The 16,122-nt window shown below is 35.7% G+C and overlaps 1 protein-coding gene across 7 annotated transcripts in view; it reads right to left on the bottom strand.

Moving 5' to 3' along the window:
- Positions 1-15,625, bottom strand: part of LOC121867737 (BRCA2-interacting transcriptional repressor EMSY-like) — a 39,375-nt gene extending 23,750 nt beyond the window's left edge. For 6 of the 7 annotated variants that reach the window (XM_042367799.1, XM_042367816.1, XM_042367830.1 and 3 more), the window contains exons 1-13: positions 15,543-15,625; positions 13,841-13,928; positions 13,324-13,498; positions 12,568-12,752; positions 11,774-11,927; positions 11,224-11,449; positions 10,501-10,617; positions 9,859-10,021; positions 5,772-5,888; positions 3,387-3,473; positions 2,048-2,161; positions 1,771-1,931; positions 1,550-1,610 (exon numbers count right to left, since the gene is read on the bottom strand). In XM_042367799.1, coding sequence (XP_042223733.1) covers positions 1,550-1,610; positions 1,771-1,931; positions 2,048-2,161; positions 3,387-3,473; positions 5,772-5,888; positions 9,859-10,021; positions 10,501-10,617; positions 11,224-11,449; positions 11,774-11,927; positions 12,568-12,752; positions 13,324-13,498; positions 13,841-13,928; positions 15,543-15,545 — 1,651 coding nt within the window. In that variant the 5' untranslated portion in view covers positions 15,546-15,625. The remainder of the gene's footprint in view (positions 1-1,549; positions 1,611-1,770; positions 1,932-2,047; positions 2,162-3,386; positions 3,474-5,771; positions 5,889-9,858; positions 10,022-10,500; positions 10,618-11,223; positions 11,450-11,773; positions 11,928-12,567; positions 12,753-13,323; positions 13,499-13,840; positions 13,929-15,542) is intronic. The other variant, XM_042367823.1, reaches the window with a different exon arrangement.
- Positions 15,626-16,122: the final 497 nt, after the last annotated feature.

Raw genomic sequence — 16,122 nt, 5'->3', positions numbered from 1 at the left:
AGTCCTGATGTTATCGGTGAAACACCAATCAAAAATCCTTCATTAACAAAGGCCAATAACAACCACCTATAAAGATCCTTCGAGGCAAATTGGGTGAAAGCAACTCCAATGAGGAACCATGTACTGTGCAGGTCAGTAAGACAGGAATGAACTCACAAAGAACTTATATGGGAATTGAAGAGTTCCCTCACCCTCTATAATAATCAATCATCTTTATCCCAAGAAATAATTTTCAGTTACAAATCTGTAGCTGATAATATGTTGATTCACAACACATCAATTCTTATAAGCTCTATGTCTCGAGAAATTAATATAGAAAACAAAGTACCTGTACAGTATCTTATAAACACAAGCAAACACCTGTCAAGCAACAGCAAAATAAAGTGCCTACATTTGTTAAAAACCCAATATTTAAATCAAATGATATATTTTATTAGACTTATTCAAAAGCCTTGTTTGTATCCATGCTAATAAGATTTTTTTTTTTCAAAACAGGTATACAAAATGAAAAACAAACAAACAAACTTTAACTTGTCATTAACTATCACAGTTATGGAACACACTTTGACATAGAGACCAACTTGAGTCACAAATTATACAGTACAACTCCTTATCTTAGTCTTTAAAATGAGAACGTCTCAAAGACCCCAATATGGGACCAATATTCATCTTCATCTACAGTACCTGGCAGAACTCCCTAATAAATATGGAAGACTGCCAAGTTCTACAAGAAGTAAGAATACTCTCATTTATATTAACCCCGTGCAGACATATCCCAAAACAGTTGTGGTACGGAGGGTAGTACTGTTATCAGATATAACCCACAACTGTAGCGTTATACGTACTATTTTTCATGGTCCCAACTTATATTTCTCATGCCTTGTTTTCGCTGAATACCTTCTGGCACCTACCCCAAGGTGGTGTAGGCCTCTCACCTATGAGTACATGTATTGGCTGGTCCATGGCCGAGTCAAGATAAACTCTTCCATACATGTGTGGCGCCCATCGCATGTGAAAATTGGCACCATTATATTAGATTCAGGAGAAAAGAATGACTATCACATGCAGGATGAAAGGAGAAGCTGTTGCAATTCATAGCTGATCAGCCAAATGAAAATAAGCATACAACACTGAAATATCCCAGACACCAATAAGTAGCAGATGGAAGCCATTCATATCTGCTGAAATACTGATGGGTAACACCACATTCTCTCTTCCTCTATATAGATAACTTTTCAGTCTCTCTCTCTCTCTCTCTCTTTATGGGTAACACTACAATCTTTCTTTATGGATAAAATAACATCTCTTTCTTTCCCTTTGATGGAGAAGCAGAATACTCTTCACACAAAACACATCTGTAGTAGTGTGTTTAAGAGAGCAGGGATTATCCCAATCTTTGCCCCCTGCAGAAATTCCTGTTAGTGTTTCAGCATGTATCAGAATTGTCCTGTCCCATACTGGCCATGCATGTTGCAAGGTTGTTTAATGCTAAGCCTTTTTTTTTTAAGTACAGACACCAAAGAAATATCAAATCCAAAATTTTTCTTACTTCCTTCCTGACGAATCTGTATGGCAGCTTTTCCTGGAGTAGCAGGAGTACCTGGTCTGACCTGAAAATAATTCACAGAGGAATATATAAGAGTCTGTAAGTAGCACAGTTATAATGAAGATTACAATGAAAACTTATAAAATACTACATCAAGAAATTTAAATAAGTAGAGTAAAGAATATTCATACCTTGCAATACAATATTAATACAAACCTACTCACCTGTATAGTTTGATGAGTCATCATATGTCCTGGTGGCATGCCATGAGAACCTGTAGATGGTGCCACTATGTTGGAGGAATTCCCAGAAAAAGAAGGCATGGTACTCATATGACTTCCAGAAATCATACTGTTGCCTCCAGCACCAGCACCAGACTCCACACCTGACAAATCACATCAACAGTCAATATACCCCAAAGCTTCTGAAAGGCATTTGTGGATTATTTGAAAATGAATGGCAATGAAGTTGATCAACATCTTTTCAGTAACTTGTATTTACCTCTTTGTGGTATTCCTGCTTCAGCCTGAAGAACAAGGGAATTAGATCGCTGACGAGGTCTAGGGGGAAGTGCACCTGTGGGTACTCTTGGTCTCATTCTGTTCACATAAGTTCCTGTTGGCACAAATGATTTTTAATGATTAAATAATAAAACTTCTTTACTACAAGCCAACAAGAGCTGATTATATATCATAAAGAAATGTCTAAAAAAAAAATTATGAAAAAAGAAAATATCTACTTAATTTGTAAACCCTACAAAATTTCTCATTGTACAGTCTCGTTCAAGATTCTTCAAACACTGCTGGAGACAGCAGGCAACTCAAAGCCGTTTGTTTACTATTTTATGTAGTAAAAATTATGAATGAATGTAAAAGGTTATTGGTGATTGTTTAATTAGTTCCCTGTTGCTTAATTAATGGTTGGGCTTTGTTGTTTCGTATTATATTATACTACGTACTATTGTAAACAAACGACCTTAAAATAAGTCAACACAAAAATTCATGAGTCAGAGACCAGACTCTCTTTTACCGTAATATCCTCTGAGGAACAAAAACCCCAACCCTAGACTATTGCGCATTTTTTCCCAACTGAGATTTCTGATAAATGGCTTATGAGCTCTTGTTTGAAATAATGAATGTATGTATCTTTATAGAATTTAGCTAAATATCTTTTTCGTCAGATGCAGTTGCCCCAACGATTATGAATAAACTCATTTAGATATAAATCATTACTTCAAGATGAAATCGGACATATTTGCAACAACCAATCAGCTGTAACCCTTGAGGACGGGGAAGGGCATCTCTTCTCAGCTGGGAAAAAATGCACTATAGAACCAATTACCCAATGTAGCAAGTTACACAAAGGAGACCTCCACACAACTGCAGAACAAAAATGTTTCTTAAATGTCCCCCATAAAATGTCTCTAAACCTTGTCTCTAGACAGATTCAACCTAACAACCTGTAACCTTTGAAAAAGTTGCCCTAAACAGAGATGTGAAGCTCAACTTCCCAATCAAATTCTCACACTACAGGGTATCTAAATGATAGTTTCCTCAGGAACCATCCAACCCATTTTCAGTATCCCACTGGAGAACTAGCCACCGAAAGATCTGACTTGGAGAAACACCAGACTCTTTTCAATTCACTAAGAAGCCTCTGCTCTAACCTCCATAGCAGTTAGCCTTAGGTCAAAGTTATTCAGTACGTACATGAATTTCTACAAATTAACTTGTTCAAAATGTATAGCAACACAATAGAACACATTAAACTAATTTGCATAGGCAATTATAATGTAAAATTATTTCTTATGTTTTCTTTCAACAAAGAAACCTTCACTAACCTGATGGAGGCATCCCCCCAGACACCAGTGATCCACTACCAGAGTATGTAGAAGGAACAATCATACTTCCTGACCCCACACTGCCACCTGAGGAGATAAACAATAAGGAAAAATTATGTACAGTGATGCCAATGATTCTCAGACTGATAAAGAGCGAGAAAATATTGCATCTGTTACTAAAACTAAACCATTATCCCTCAATCCAGTTATTCTTGTGGAGGAAAGGTGTTTATTAAAGATAACACATAAAGTATACTATAAAACACAAAGTGCGTGATATTTCTAAACTTATTTTTACCTCAATAAATAAATTACCCTACAGAATTTTGTCTTATTCATCAGACTACAAAATTATTACACTATATCAACATCCTAACTACACTATTTTTTCTCCATGCACTGCTCCACCTTTCCCCCCCAAAATTTTAATACAGTATTTTTACCTATCAAGGCTAAGTTGCTCACATCTACGTATTTTTATTTCATGTTTAACAGAATACAAATGTAACAAGGTATTGTAAATCCTCAAGAAAATAGCGAAAAATGCATACTTGACAGACAGAAAATATCTATGTAAAATAGCTGAATAGGTTAACACTTCACCCCTGGAGACACTCCTGAGAAAACACAAAAAAAATCACAAAATCCACATCCCACTACTGTATCCCTATTACTCTAATGTAATGGAGGTTCACTGTATCATCGTATAACATTATTATATGGATGTGCAACACAGATTCTGGATGCAAGAGGGTGAAGTGATGTAAAAAAAAAATAATAATTCTTGAGAGCAATATGTGAAGTGAAGAGGATGCATAAAATAAGGTAAGAGTACACATAAATAAGGAGTTATGTGGGTGTAAAAGGAGTATCAATGTTAGATAAGGTGTTACTCGGTTGATATGGGCATCTAGAGAGAAGGGGATGTGAGTTACTGGTAGAGAGAGAGTTTAATGCAAAGTGGAACGCTTGGAGGAACAGAGAAAGACAATTATAGAGATGGGTGAATGACATACAGAAAGAGCAAGCATGCATAATTGACCAATGAGTGAAATATTTTTATTTTAAATCATTGTATCTCAGAAACTGCTGGGTGAAAATTCTGCAAATCTAGTAAGAAAACTTTTTGTAGGACCCTTCATCAGCTTATAATAAAAAAAAAAACACAAGAGAACATTGAAAAGACATCAAAAGTATGGGGGTTTCTTTCTCCATGGCAATAGTGTGGCTGAGGTGAAGTAAGCCATCTCTGATTGCCTTGTTGAAAATTATGCTTCCTAGTTTGGTTAAGGTTGAGTCTTATGATATATCTGTACGTTTGTATCATATTTTGGACTTAGCACAAGTCAACCAGTCAGAAACATCCTTATGTCTTCAGGTACGAGGAATATTCATTGAACGATCCTTAGAGAATTTGTTTCCCAACTGACACAAGCCACACATCATACAACTCAGTGAAAGTGGACTGGTGAAAACAAGTTACAAAACAAACATCATTACAGTACCAATTCTGATGACAGTGTACACATGCAATCAGGATACATTACTGTAATACAACAAGAGCATACTGTACCTTCCTGCTATTAGGTATAACACTCAATGGAACAGTGGTGTACGTATCTTGCAGGTCACTTGTTTAATACACACAACCACAGAATGGGATTTCATGCCTCAATCCTCCATTTTTATTACAAAGTATTTCTCTGTTATTTGATACTTTTATATTTTACCTTTTTAATTACCTTTTAAAAATTTATGTACTATACAGTATTTCAAATGTATTTTCATAACTTATATTTCCTTTTATGTGAATATTTACCCCCTCCCTTTTTTATGACTTAATATTCTAATTATTGTATGCTACTTTTGTACACGACAACTTTCAGTACAGTACAGTATATAGTTCAGTGCCCACTCTACACTTTTACACACATATGCCAGTTTATCAGCCAAAATGCATTCTTATTGAAGACAATTTTCAATCCTGTTTGATACTAATTTTCCTGATGATCTTACTTTATACAAATGTCATGTACAGTACCGTATATATTCATTTCCAAAAATAAATTATTCTTGTAAGTAAAAACATAATAGAGAAGTAAATCCTTAATATGTTTTTATAAATTAATCAAAAATTACATTACATTACACTATACAGCAGAACATCAGAAATAAGGTGTGTTGTGTAATGTGTCGAGTTCACATGTACAGTATTTTGCCTCTATTGATTTTCAATTGTCATTCTGAATATAAAATTGCAGAAGACAAACAAGCATATGGTAGAGCAGGCCTTAACTACTGTGTACAATAAATCTTGCATTATGACTTAATTTTAACCCAAAAAATTTAATTTGTAAATACAGTGTACTGTATATTCTTTATTACCATTTTTGTGTCGCCTGCGTAGCACAGCTGAAACATAGGGATCACTTTGTCCATCGTCTTGCATCGGCGGCGGCGTTGTTGTTGTTGTTGTCAGCATCAGCGCCGGCGTCTTCAGACCTTAACCAAAAGGTTAACATTTTGATCTAACTGCTTTAGTGTTTTGTACAACTTTTAGAATCTTTACCTTTGCAGTCCCTCACTGTATAAAACTACCCACAGCATTGTTTAGCCTTGGCTCCATCCCTAAGAGTGAGGATGGGAGGTTTACAACAAGCTAGTCAAGAAGGTTAACATTCTTCTCTTATCCATTACTGTTTCACACATTACCAGTAGTTTTCCCAAATTGATTTCCTCCACTGCTCACATCTGCTCATTTTAATTCTTACCCCTAGGTTCATCCCTGGGGATTGGTGGTGTGGGGTTAACCAACAAGATAATATTTAGTAATCAATGCACGACTGCTTTACACATTCAAAAGAGTACAGACTTATTCCATCACCAGCACTGTGCACACATGATACAGAGGAATCATTTTGTCCATCAAATTGAACTGAGGTTTTCATATTAAAAATTTCTGCATCAGTGGGTTTTTGAGAACCTAAACCCCACAAATATCAAGGGTTTACTGTAATTTTAATTTTAATATTTTCGTGTTCCTGTACTTAACATCCATTTTATTATTATTCTATGACTTCATCCTCTAAACAGTTAGTCAATTCATACCCCCATATATTCCTTCCTAGAAAAATCTTCGACTACAGTATCTGACTGTGTTCTAACAACCTTTCAGTTTTTCAAGTTCTTTTCTCTCTAAATTTATCCAAATACAGTATATTCTTTTGGCCACTCATTGCACATCCAGATACTCTACAGTGCTCCATATTCATATGTCTCTTTCTGCTCCTCTACTGTAAACACAACACAAGTCTTACATTCTCCAAACACGAACCATCTGAAGATAACATATCCTCTCAGTTCTATCAGTGGTCAAGCAGGCATACGAATGGTCAGACCCAAGTAAGTGGAGATGATTATATGTACTGAACAAACTTATGGACTGATGTAAACCTCTCACTGGAGCGGAACCATCTTTACATATACACCTCACTCATCCACATACACCTTTTGGTATCCCTCACTAAATGAATGGGTTAGATTCCTGAAAAACCATTCGTTAAATGAATTTTCGCATAACGAATAAAAGAACATATGGAAAAAATAGGGTTCGGTTCTCCAATAATAATGAAAACCTCAATATAATACCCCAAAAACATGAAATCAGTTCCCCCCAAAAAAAAACTACCTAACTAATGATAAATAGTACACAACTACTGTAATTTACTACCTAACTCATAAAAAACAATAATTAAATACAGCCACCGTTTACATAGCTGTCACGTGTGCCGCCCTCAAGCCTCGCCATAGCAACTCGCCCAGGCTGGGGACGTTCCCCCTCCCGACCCTTAGCAACGATCCCCCTCCCACTCACACATACAAAGAAATGTCTGTTCCCTTTATATTTTTTTTACAATATGATAGTTATTTCTTTTACTTTTTTGCAATTATATATGTAGGACTGTACATGCATGTAACAGTGAAAAAAAAAGTGAAGAAATTCAAGTTTATCTTCCCGAAATTACGAGTTGAAAAATAACAATAACATAACTCTCCCAGCTCATCCTGCTAACTTATGGTGTAGTACTTCTAAATAAGGAATACTGTATTGTATATAATCTGCAATAAGGAAAATTTCTCTTATTCCCATGTAAGTGTCTGTCACATACTACAATATAGTACAGTACTTCAAGTATGCAAGGTCATACTGTAGTGTGAAGGAAAGGGTGTTAAAGTGTGACCACTGTGGCAAAACATTTTATATACAGTACTGTACAGTATCTCCATTTAGGAACTGTAGTTGATTAAATTCATTATGCCAAAAATAGCAAGGTACATACTGTACACTAAAACTTCCCCTTGCATGGTTTAAACTGGCAGCTTCTGGTTGGCTCTAATACAAGCCATGCAGATGTCAAGATGAAGTTCATTCTCTATAATCCATTCGCAATCACTTTCTTCTTTTCAGATCAATAAAAATGGAGGACTGACATGAAATCCCATTTCACAGACAAGGGAAGAGATAAGTGACCCAAAAGAGTCCAACTAAGCACTCCTGACAGAGCCTGCCACTGCTTGGAAGCTTGTCTGTCTAGTAGCAACTTACACTGCCCTTATCGATCATTGTAATTGCTACACAGCAGCTCCTTGCATGTTAGTTTAAAACAGTGGTTCCCAAACTGGGGGGCATTAGGTGGGTACAGGGGAGGCGTGAAGCTATCTGCCAAAATTTGCTATTTTTTGCTCAAAAATAATATACAGTGGTCCCTCGGTTAACGAGCACAATCCGTTCTAGAAGGTTGCTCGTTAACCGAAAAACTCGTTAACCGAAACAATTGTTTCAATAGGTTTTTGGGTAATTGGTTCCAGCTCACCAAAAATTGCCTAAATTCAACAAAAAAAGTAGAAAAGCACACTTACTTTGAGGTGTGTATGTAGAAGGCTCCTGGATGGTTATGATGATGATGGGAATTAGAATGGAGGTGGAGGAGAAGTGAGAAGAGAAGGCATTGGGGTGGAAGAGAAATCACCCCATGGTGCCATTTCACCCATAAAATTTTTGTTTTCTTGGTGTAATGCAAAATTATTTTCTTTAAATCAACACTGCACTGCATTATATATTGTCAATATGTAAAATAAATTTCAAAATGACCAATAATTTGCTTGCAAATGCAGAAAAAAAGCATTTAGTTAGAGAGTCTCAAGCAAGATGTTACCTCCACTTACGACCGCCGCAGTTGTGACCATTTTTTTTTTCAAATTTTTTTTTTCAAATGACACACGCATTTTCTATACCGAAACATTTCCAGTTAATGTAGTCTCCATGTATAATTAGAAAATTATGGGGGCCTCATGTGCATTCAGCTGACTACATTAAAGGTAAGTGCTCAGTCACACTGTATCCATTCCTCATTATTTATTACTTTCACTGTACTGTATCCATTCCTCATTATTTATTACTTTTACTATACTGTACTGTATTTCATTGTAGATTTTTTATTAAAAATAAATAATTAAATTGATTTTCTTTTATGTCGGACTTACGACCTGGATTTGGATCCCTAACCCCGTCGTAAGTCGGGGTCTAGCTGTATATATAAACATACAGTACAATGAAACCTCTACAATTCAAACTACTGTGAGTCCCATAGGTATGAATGTTCAAGAGTGGTTAACTTACCTGATAAATCAATTTATAGGAGTAAAATGCACGGGGTAAGGTAGAAAAGGGTGGTAGATAGGACAAGAGGTGGGTAGTGAGTGGTGGTAGGTTGGGTAGCAAGGCAGCAGGCTGGGCAGTGAGGAGTTGTAGGCAGGGCTGAACAGGGCAGGCTGTGAGGGATGATGGGCATGGCCTTTAGGAGTACCTTCAGCTCAAAGAGATGTGTATCAACCTGTTTCAAATCAAGCTGTCACCACGTTCTTCAATATAAGACCAAGCTTTCAAGTACACGACTGCACTATTCAGATGTTAGACTGAAACTGCACATGCAGTTACCACAAGATAGATTTTGAACATTTCTACCTAATTCAAACAAAGACCAAATTATCAGAGGAAGTTTGGACTTCTTCAATTTGTTTGAGTTTCCATAAATTCTGATTAGTGAAGTTTGAACTGGTCAGGCCTCACTGCACAGCATTCAGGACCTAAGAACTTATCTCCTATCAATATTTTTACTATCTTAATTCTTAATTATCAATATTTCATTGGAAATTCCTAAGTGAACATTATTTATATATTTTCCATCCTCTGTCCATTCAATACCATATAATTATTGTGAGAGGAGAAATTAAATTACAGCTATATGTACTGCATACAATCATGTATGTCAGCTGCATTTCAGTACTAAGAGTAGTAGTTTTCTGAAAACAAATTTACTTACCAAGAAAAGGCTGTTTATGATTATACAGTACATAAAAAATAATGAAAGATGCATCATAAAATTACAGGACAAAACAAAATTAAATTTACCAGGTTGCATTTGACTTCCAGGCATTGTACCACCAGCAGACGGGACACCACGCATCACAGTGGGTGCTGCTCCAGCGCTACCCTTCATTACTGGAACACTGAGCGATCGCTGATACATGCCACTGCCCACCCCACTTGCTCCAGACGTTGATACAAGAATTACCTGGCAAACAGAGGGTTACTGTTAAATTATATTACAGTATACAAATTCTATCTCCACTTTTGAGTAAGGTGGATCAAGGAGTCTAGAAACCTTAAAGGTATAGGAAATAGTAAGGAAAATGGTGCAACACAGGTAAAAGTGAGAGAAAAGGGTTAGAGCAACAAGAAGACCAAATCAAACTTCCTTGTATCCTCAACATATGTACTCAGTACAGTATATAAAGAGTCTTTAATAACTGCATTTATTTACCGGGTAATTCAACAAATTGAAACTCAAGAAACTTACATGTCATTTTTTTTTGGTGCAATTCACTCATTCACACTAAATGAAACCTTATTGTAATAGGTGACAGGAATTGATGGCAGCTTGGACACTTGCAATCTGTAATCACTCATAAGTCTGCCTGTCTGTCAGTCTCTATACTATAAGATAAAATCAGAGCTCATCTGGAGCTAACAACATTTTTTCTTCAAAATTACCTTTTGCGTGTGGCCTCCAAGAGTAGATACCGGTGTGCCAGGTGTTCCACGAGCCACATTCCCTGTCACAGTAATCTTCATGGGTGGACCTGGCATTGGGCGACTGATGCCACTTATCTGCTAAGTGCAAGGAAAAATATCATACATAAATACTGTATATGTTCATCTCATGGCAAAGTAAATACATAAGAGCAGTTTTAGCAAACTTGGTGTCACAGAAAATTACTCAGACAAAGTACAAGGCTACAAACTGGATGAAAAGATGATAAACTGTTACAACCTTGATGCAAAATGTATGTCTTAAGCAAACACCTGAGATACAGTAAATGAATTCAGTACTGCAAGATGACACAGTAGAATGACTGTGTCTCTGAGTTTGTAAACATATAATTTATGACCAAAGAGGCCTAAAGCATTAACTAGAAATCATGAATTCTTTTCTCAATACCCAATTATTTACTAAAAGATGTAGTTGGCTCCAAAAATGAGCAATGTTCATTCTTTAAATCGTCTATAGTCCACAAAGGCAATACTTCCCCAGATGGCTAATGCCTACAACCTATCTACCTGCCAATGCAAACAGATAGGGTAACATAAGACTGGCCAAGATCGTAAAACCAAAACTTAAATGATAATGAATAATGCATAAAAGATTAAAGTTGATCATTTTAACTATAACTGATGCATATATTTTAATCTTTCTACAAATCTGCACGTGCTGACCTGCTTGGAGGGGGTTCCAGGTGCTGGGGGAAGTTCCCGAGGAGCTGGGGGAGGAGGAGGCGGAGGAGGCAAAGGAGGGTGTTCGGTCGATGAAGATCTTTTTCTCTTTCTTTTGTCGCTGCTTCCACAAACACCACCAGAACCGGTCCCAAATCCAAGACTCATAGGACCAATACTCCCTCCCGATGTAGTGGTTGGAGTTTCTCGATTTTCTCGATTCTCTTTCCTGAAGCAGATGGAAAACTGTTACAGTACTCAAGAAAATATGCACAAAATTTTTCATACTTGTCACCTTACAAGTCATTATAGTAAGTCCTCTATTTATGCCTTGGATGCCTTCCTAGAAAACAGAACATTAGGAGATGCAGTACTAAGTTAATTGGTACTAAGTAATTTCCCCATACTCTTTAATCAAAGTTTTCTAGTGGGACTACATCCAATAGACTTTTTAATATGGCTTAACATAACAATCATAGAGCAAGGTCTGTCTACTCTTCCTCAACCTTCATCTCAATTATAACAAACTCTTAGCTGTATCACAAGTACTTACGGAGGCAGCTTAGATAAACGGGTCTGTGACAGTGGCAGTGTAGTATATGACCCTTGATCATTGTTGTATTGCTGAGGCACCATGGCACCCTGGATAAATCTAAGCCCTTCAGTCTCCTCTTCTGAATCTGTGTCATCAGACTCAGCACCAAGGTCTGTAGGATACACAACACTTATTTGTATTCGATGATAATAATAATAATAATAATAATAATAATAATAATAATACAGTAATAATAATTCTTTTAAACAATAACCACTTTTGTAAACTGATCTTTCTTCAAATTAGCCAAAAAGAATGCGAAGAGACAGGGCTTCTCATAATCAATGCTAACAAGCACTAAAAATTAGAAAATGCTTTTACAATTTATTACTTATTCATTTTTTTACTCCAGAGGCTACTTTCGGATAACTTATGTCGTACAACTTCCTACATCTGAAATTCTAAATTTCTCAATATTTGCTCTCACAACTGTAACTGTGAATTGCTTTACGAGATGCAGTGAATAGTGATCAGCTATCTGACCTAAATAATGGACGAGGTGCACACATGCCAATGTGATGGCACAACTCGCTGCTTTTTACCTTAAATAGCGATTTTTTATTCTTAAGATCCCTCTTAGAGATTTGGGTGTGAGTAACAATTGTTATCAACTTAAAAATAATCCTTACCAATAATGTCTAATGATATACCTCAGTTTCCATCCCAGGGACTTCATGATATAATATTCAAGTGATTTACTGGAAGTCATCTGCCCATAAGTACTTATAAAAACAGTACAGAATTTCACTTACCATCCATTTTACCAAACATTGCTGTTGAGTCTGGGGAAGGCATTTTTGCATTAATGCCATAGTACAAGAGGGCCATCCGTGTAGCTATGGCAGTATATGAGGTTTGTGGAGGAATACGGGGCATAAGTGGTACCAGGCGTCTACCTTCTACTGCCCACTCAACTCCTGTGTTGGGCCCAGCCAGTCTAAAAAGATATTTTAACTCAAAATTTCTGAAAAAATATTAAAACTCTCTAATTCAAATGTGACCCAGTCCCAAGAAAGGTACCCAAGTTCTGTCCTAGATTAATCTATAATTTCTCCCATACCACATCTTTACGTTCATTTGCTTCTCATGGGATTTTAATTGCATGTTGACTAAAAAATTTGGCATTTCTCATATACAGTACTGTACTTTGCTAACAGCTTTATACTCTTGAAATAATCATTGGGTTTCAGTGCTTGGGTTGGGTCGTAAAATATTTTCAGACTACAGTATTAACCCCTTCACCATGAGAACACTACTTTTAATATTTGATTTGGCTAACACCAATATTTTCTTCAGCACAAAGAGACTCCTGTACACAATGAGCTAAACAAATGTAAAAAATTATAAATCTATGTTCAATCCTGAAGAATGTGATAAACAGTATGTATATGTAAACGGTACACTGTACAGTATACCAACACACATGCTTATAATATATGAGTTGCCTGGGACAGGTTATTAATCATAAATTACATTACCACTACAGTATAGACAATAAGTTTACTTACATGTCTGCAATAGTGTTGAGTTTTTCATCATTAACTGCTCTACGAATCTCGGCTCGATGTCTTTCAAGGGTGATTGAGAATATAGTTTGAAGGTCATTTAAAAGCTTTCTCTTCTCCTTGGTAAGTTCTCCTTGAGCCCGCAAGACTGATACTACCTGGCTGTATGTAGTCAGTTCTACACAACATAAATAAAAGAGTGTAAGTACAGTATAATGTTTCCATAATGAACAAGATGTTATTCTTAGAATAGAAAACCAAGTGATAGAAATCATCCCTGTCCATCAAACACACTCCAGTGACAATTAAAATGTTAAAACATTTTAATTTCCAAGGCAAAAATACAAAATCAGGGATTACTGTACTGGTATAGTATATTAATCCTTCTGCCAAGATTTAAATCCTTAAAATTTTCTTTCTCATGGAGTGAATGAGGATGAAGATCAAAGGAAAATTTAAAGTTTCTTTTATAACACATAGTGTATAACAATATAAACATACACAGGAAAAATTATCTTACCTAGTGCACGGAGAGCTTTCCGACACTCATCCTTTGTCATATCCAGCAGTTTTGGCCATTTATTTGGCACCTTATTTCCTATGTCCATCTGAAAAAATAAGAATCATTTTGTTAATCAGGTACAGCACCAGGTAGTAAAAATTACTAACCAGTTTCTATATAGAGTATAATTTATCACACTACCAACACTCTATACACAATGATTTTTTTTAAATCCTGCTACATAAAATACTGTAGCTGTATCACTAGCTAAAATCTTTTATAATTCGTACATATTTGGTCTTTTCAACATTTTACAGAAACATTGACCAGCAAGCAAATTATCAACAGACTGTTAGAAAAAAAACTACTATAAACATGTGCTGGCTGAATAACAAATCACATCACAGTTTGAGAAAAGGAAATTGGAGTTGGAAACTATACAGTAGAGTACTGTAGTAATCTCCCCAATTAGCTGGAATATCCAGTCTCTGGAACTCTCCATTAGCTGAAATGAATTTTGAGCTTTCGAGGAAATTCGGGGAAAACTCTCCATTTCCAGCATGGGAAAGAGTTTCCAAGGATGAAATCATGCTCATTTTCCAGAAAAATTCTGGTTAACACCAGAAGGAGTTGATTGATTTTGTTCATATTTTCCACACATGTTCTTATCATTATAATAAGTATTTAAAAAAAGCGACTAACTTTTTATTTCAATTATAAGTATTTTTTTAGTTTTTCATGACTTAAGATCATAAATTACCTGTAGTGGGCAGGGCATGAAAGTTGAGGAAAATTGTGGGGTAAAACATGGTGAAAAACTGATTATATGACACTAAAATGACATCTCTATGTGCTTTGTACATGAAGAAATTAATTATTTACCGTAAATACTCCTCAAAAAAAATCTGCCGAGTCAGCACGTGGTATTGTCTGCTCAGTTTATTTACAACAGACCAACTTGGTTCAAGTGTACTCTAATGTCCACAAAAAATTTTAAATTGCACCATGATGCTTCAACAAAGTTGCTTTCATTGGTACCAGATATCAGAATACCTATGTACTTCTATTTAATATGACGGGGGGTTTGGGGGGGGGCAGAGCTCGCCGGCTAGGAAGCTAGGTAGGTTTCTTTGGTTGGTTAGGTCAGGCTCTATTATGTTCTAGTAAATGTCGCCTCTTTTAAAATACTTACTATAATGATAAGACAATCTGTGGAAAAAATTGACAAAATTAAACAACTCCTTCTGGTGTTAGCCATCTCCTCCATTATTACACAACACTGAACATGATAAACTCTATCCTCCCACCAGACTTGATTTATTAAGAAATAAGTTACCTTTATAGATATTTTTGAAAGGAATAGCTGGTTTACCGAGGTTAATTTCCTTAAATATTACATTGTTTTCTATTATAGAGATTTCCATTTGGTTGTTGGATAACCCATATCCTTGTAATTAAATATTACTGCAAGAACATTAAGGAACAGCATTATAAGAACATTTTTCTATACTATCCACAAAATCACCAACAATAGTAGTTTATAAGCAATCATCTTGTTAATAGTGAGGCTACCAAGTGAAGAGCCCATCAAATACATCAACTAACACAGAGTCACCTACGTTATCTAATACCTTATTCACACAACTACACTCTCTAACTGTCTTATACACAAACAATATATACACATGAAAGATATGATAATGAGAGATGTGATCCTTACCATGATTAGGGTGTTATTAGTGGACAATCCTTCACATCTTAAGGGTAGTTACTGTGTCAACAAACGGCTCTGGTCCAGGGGGTAAAGGCCTACTATTATTTGTCTTAACTAACTTGATTTTTTCTTTTAGACATTCAGCCTTTATAATAATAATAATGATAATAATAATAGTAATACAAACCAACTTTTTATATCAGTAATTATATATTTGATTCAGATTAATTTATTTGTGTTTTCATTTATTTCACATTAAAGTTTTAAGTTTATAAGAATATTCTATTATTTATTTGTTTTATTAGTGCGTGGTTGAATTAGAATTTATTATATATCTTTGAATATTTAGTTTCTAAAGTTACCCATACTTTATAAACTTTGTTGAGGATATTTCATATATTTAAGTTCGTTGTCTTTACAGAACAAGGGGAGGGCGAGCGGTGGTGAGGCTCACAGGAGGTGGCACTTAGTCAAACAATAATTAAGACTAGTACTAATAGTTTATTGGTAGAAGTAGCGGCTAATAAATAAGACTAACCACGCCAACGCGTTATTTGTTCAATTCAATTTCAATTTCAATTGTTTA

Source organism: Homarus americanus, unplaced genomic scaffold (genome assembly GCF_018991925.1).
Source record: "Homarus americanus isolate GMGI-L3 unplaced genomic scaffold, GMGI_Hamer_2.0 scaffold32583, whole genome shotgun sequence".
Taxonomy (NCBI): Eukaryota; Metazoa; Arthropoda; class Malacostraca; order Decapoda; family Nephropidae; genus Homarus; species Homarus americanus.
This window is presented reverse-complemented; position numbering and strand designations above follow the sequence as displayed.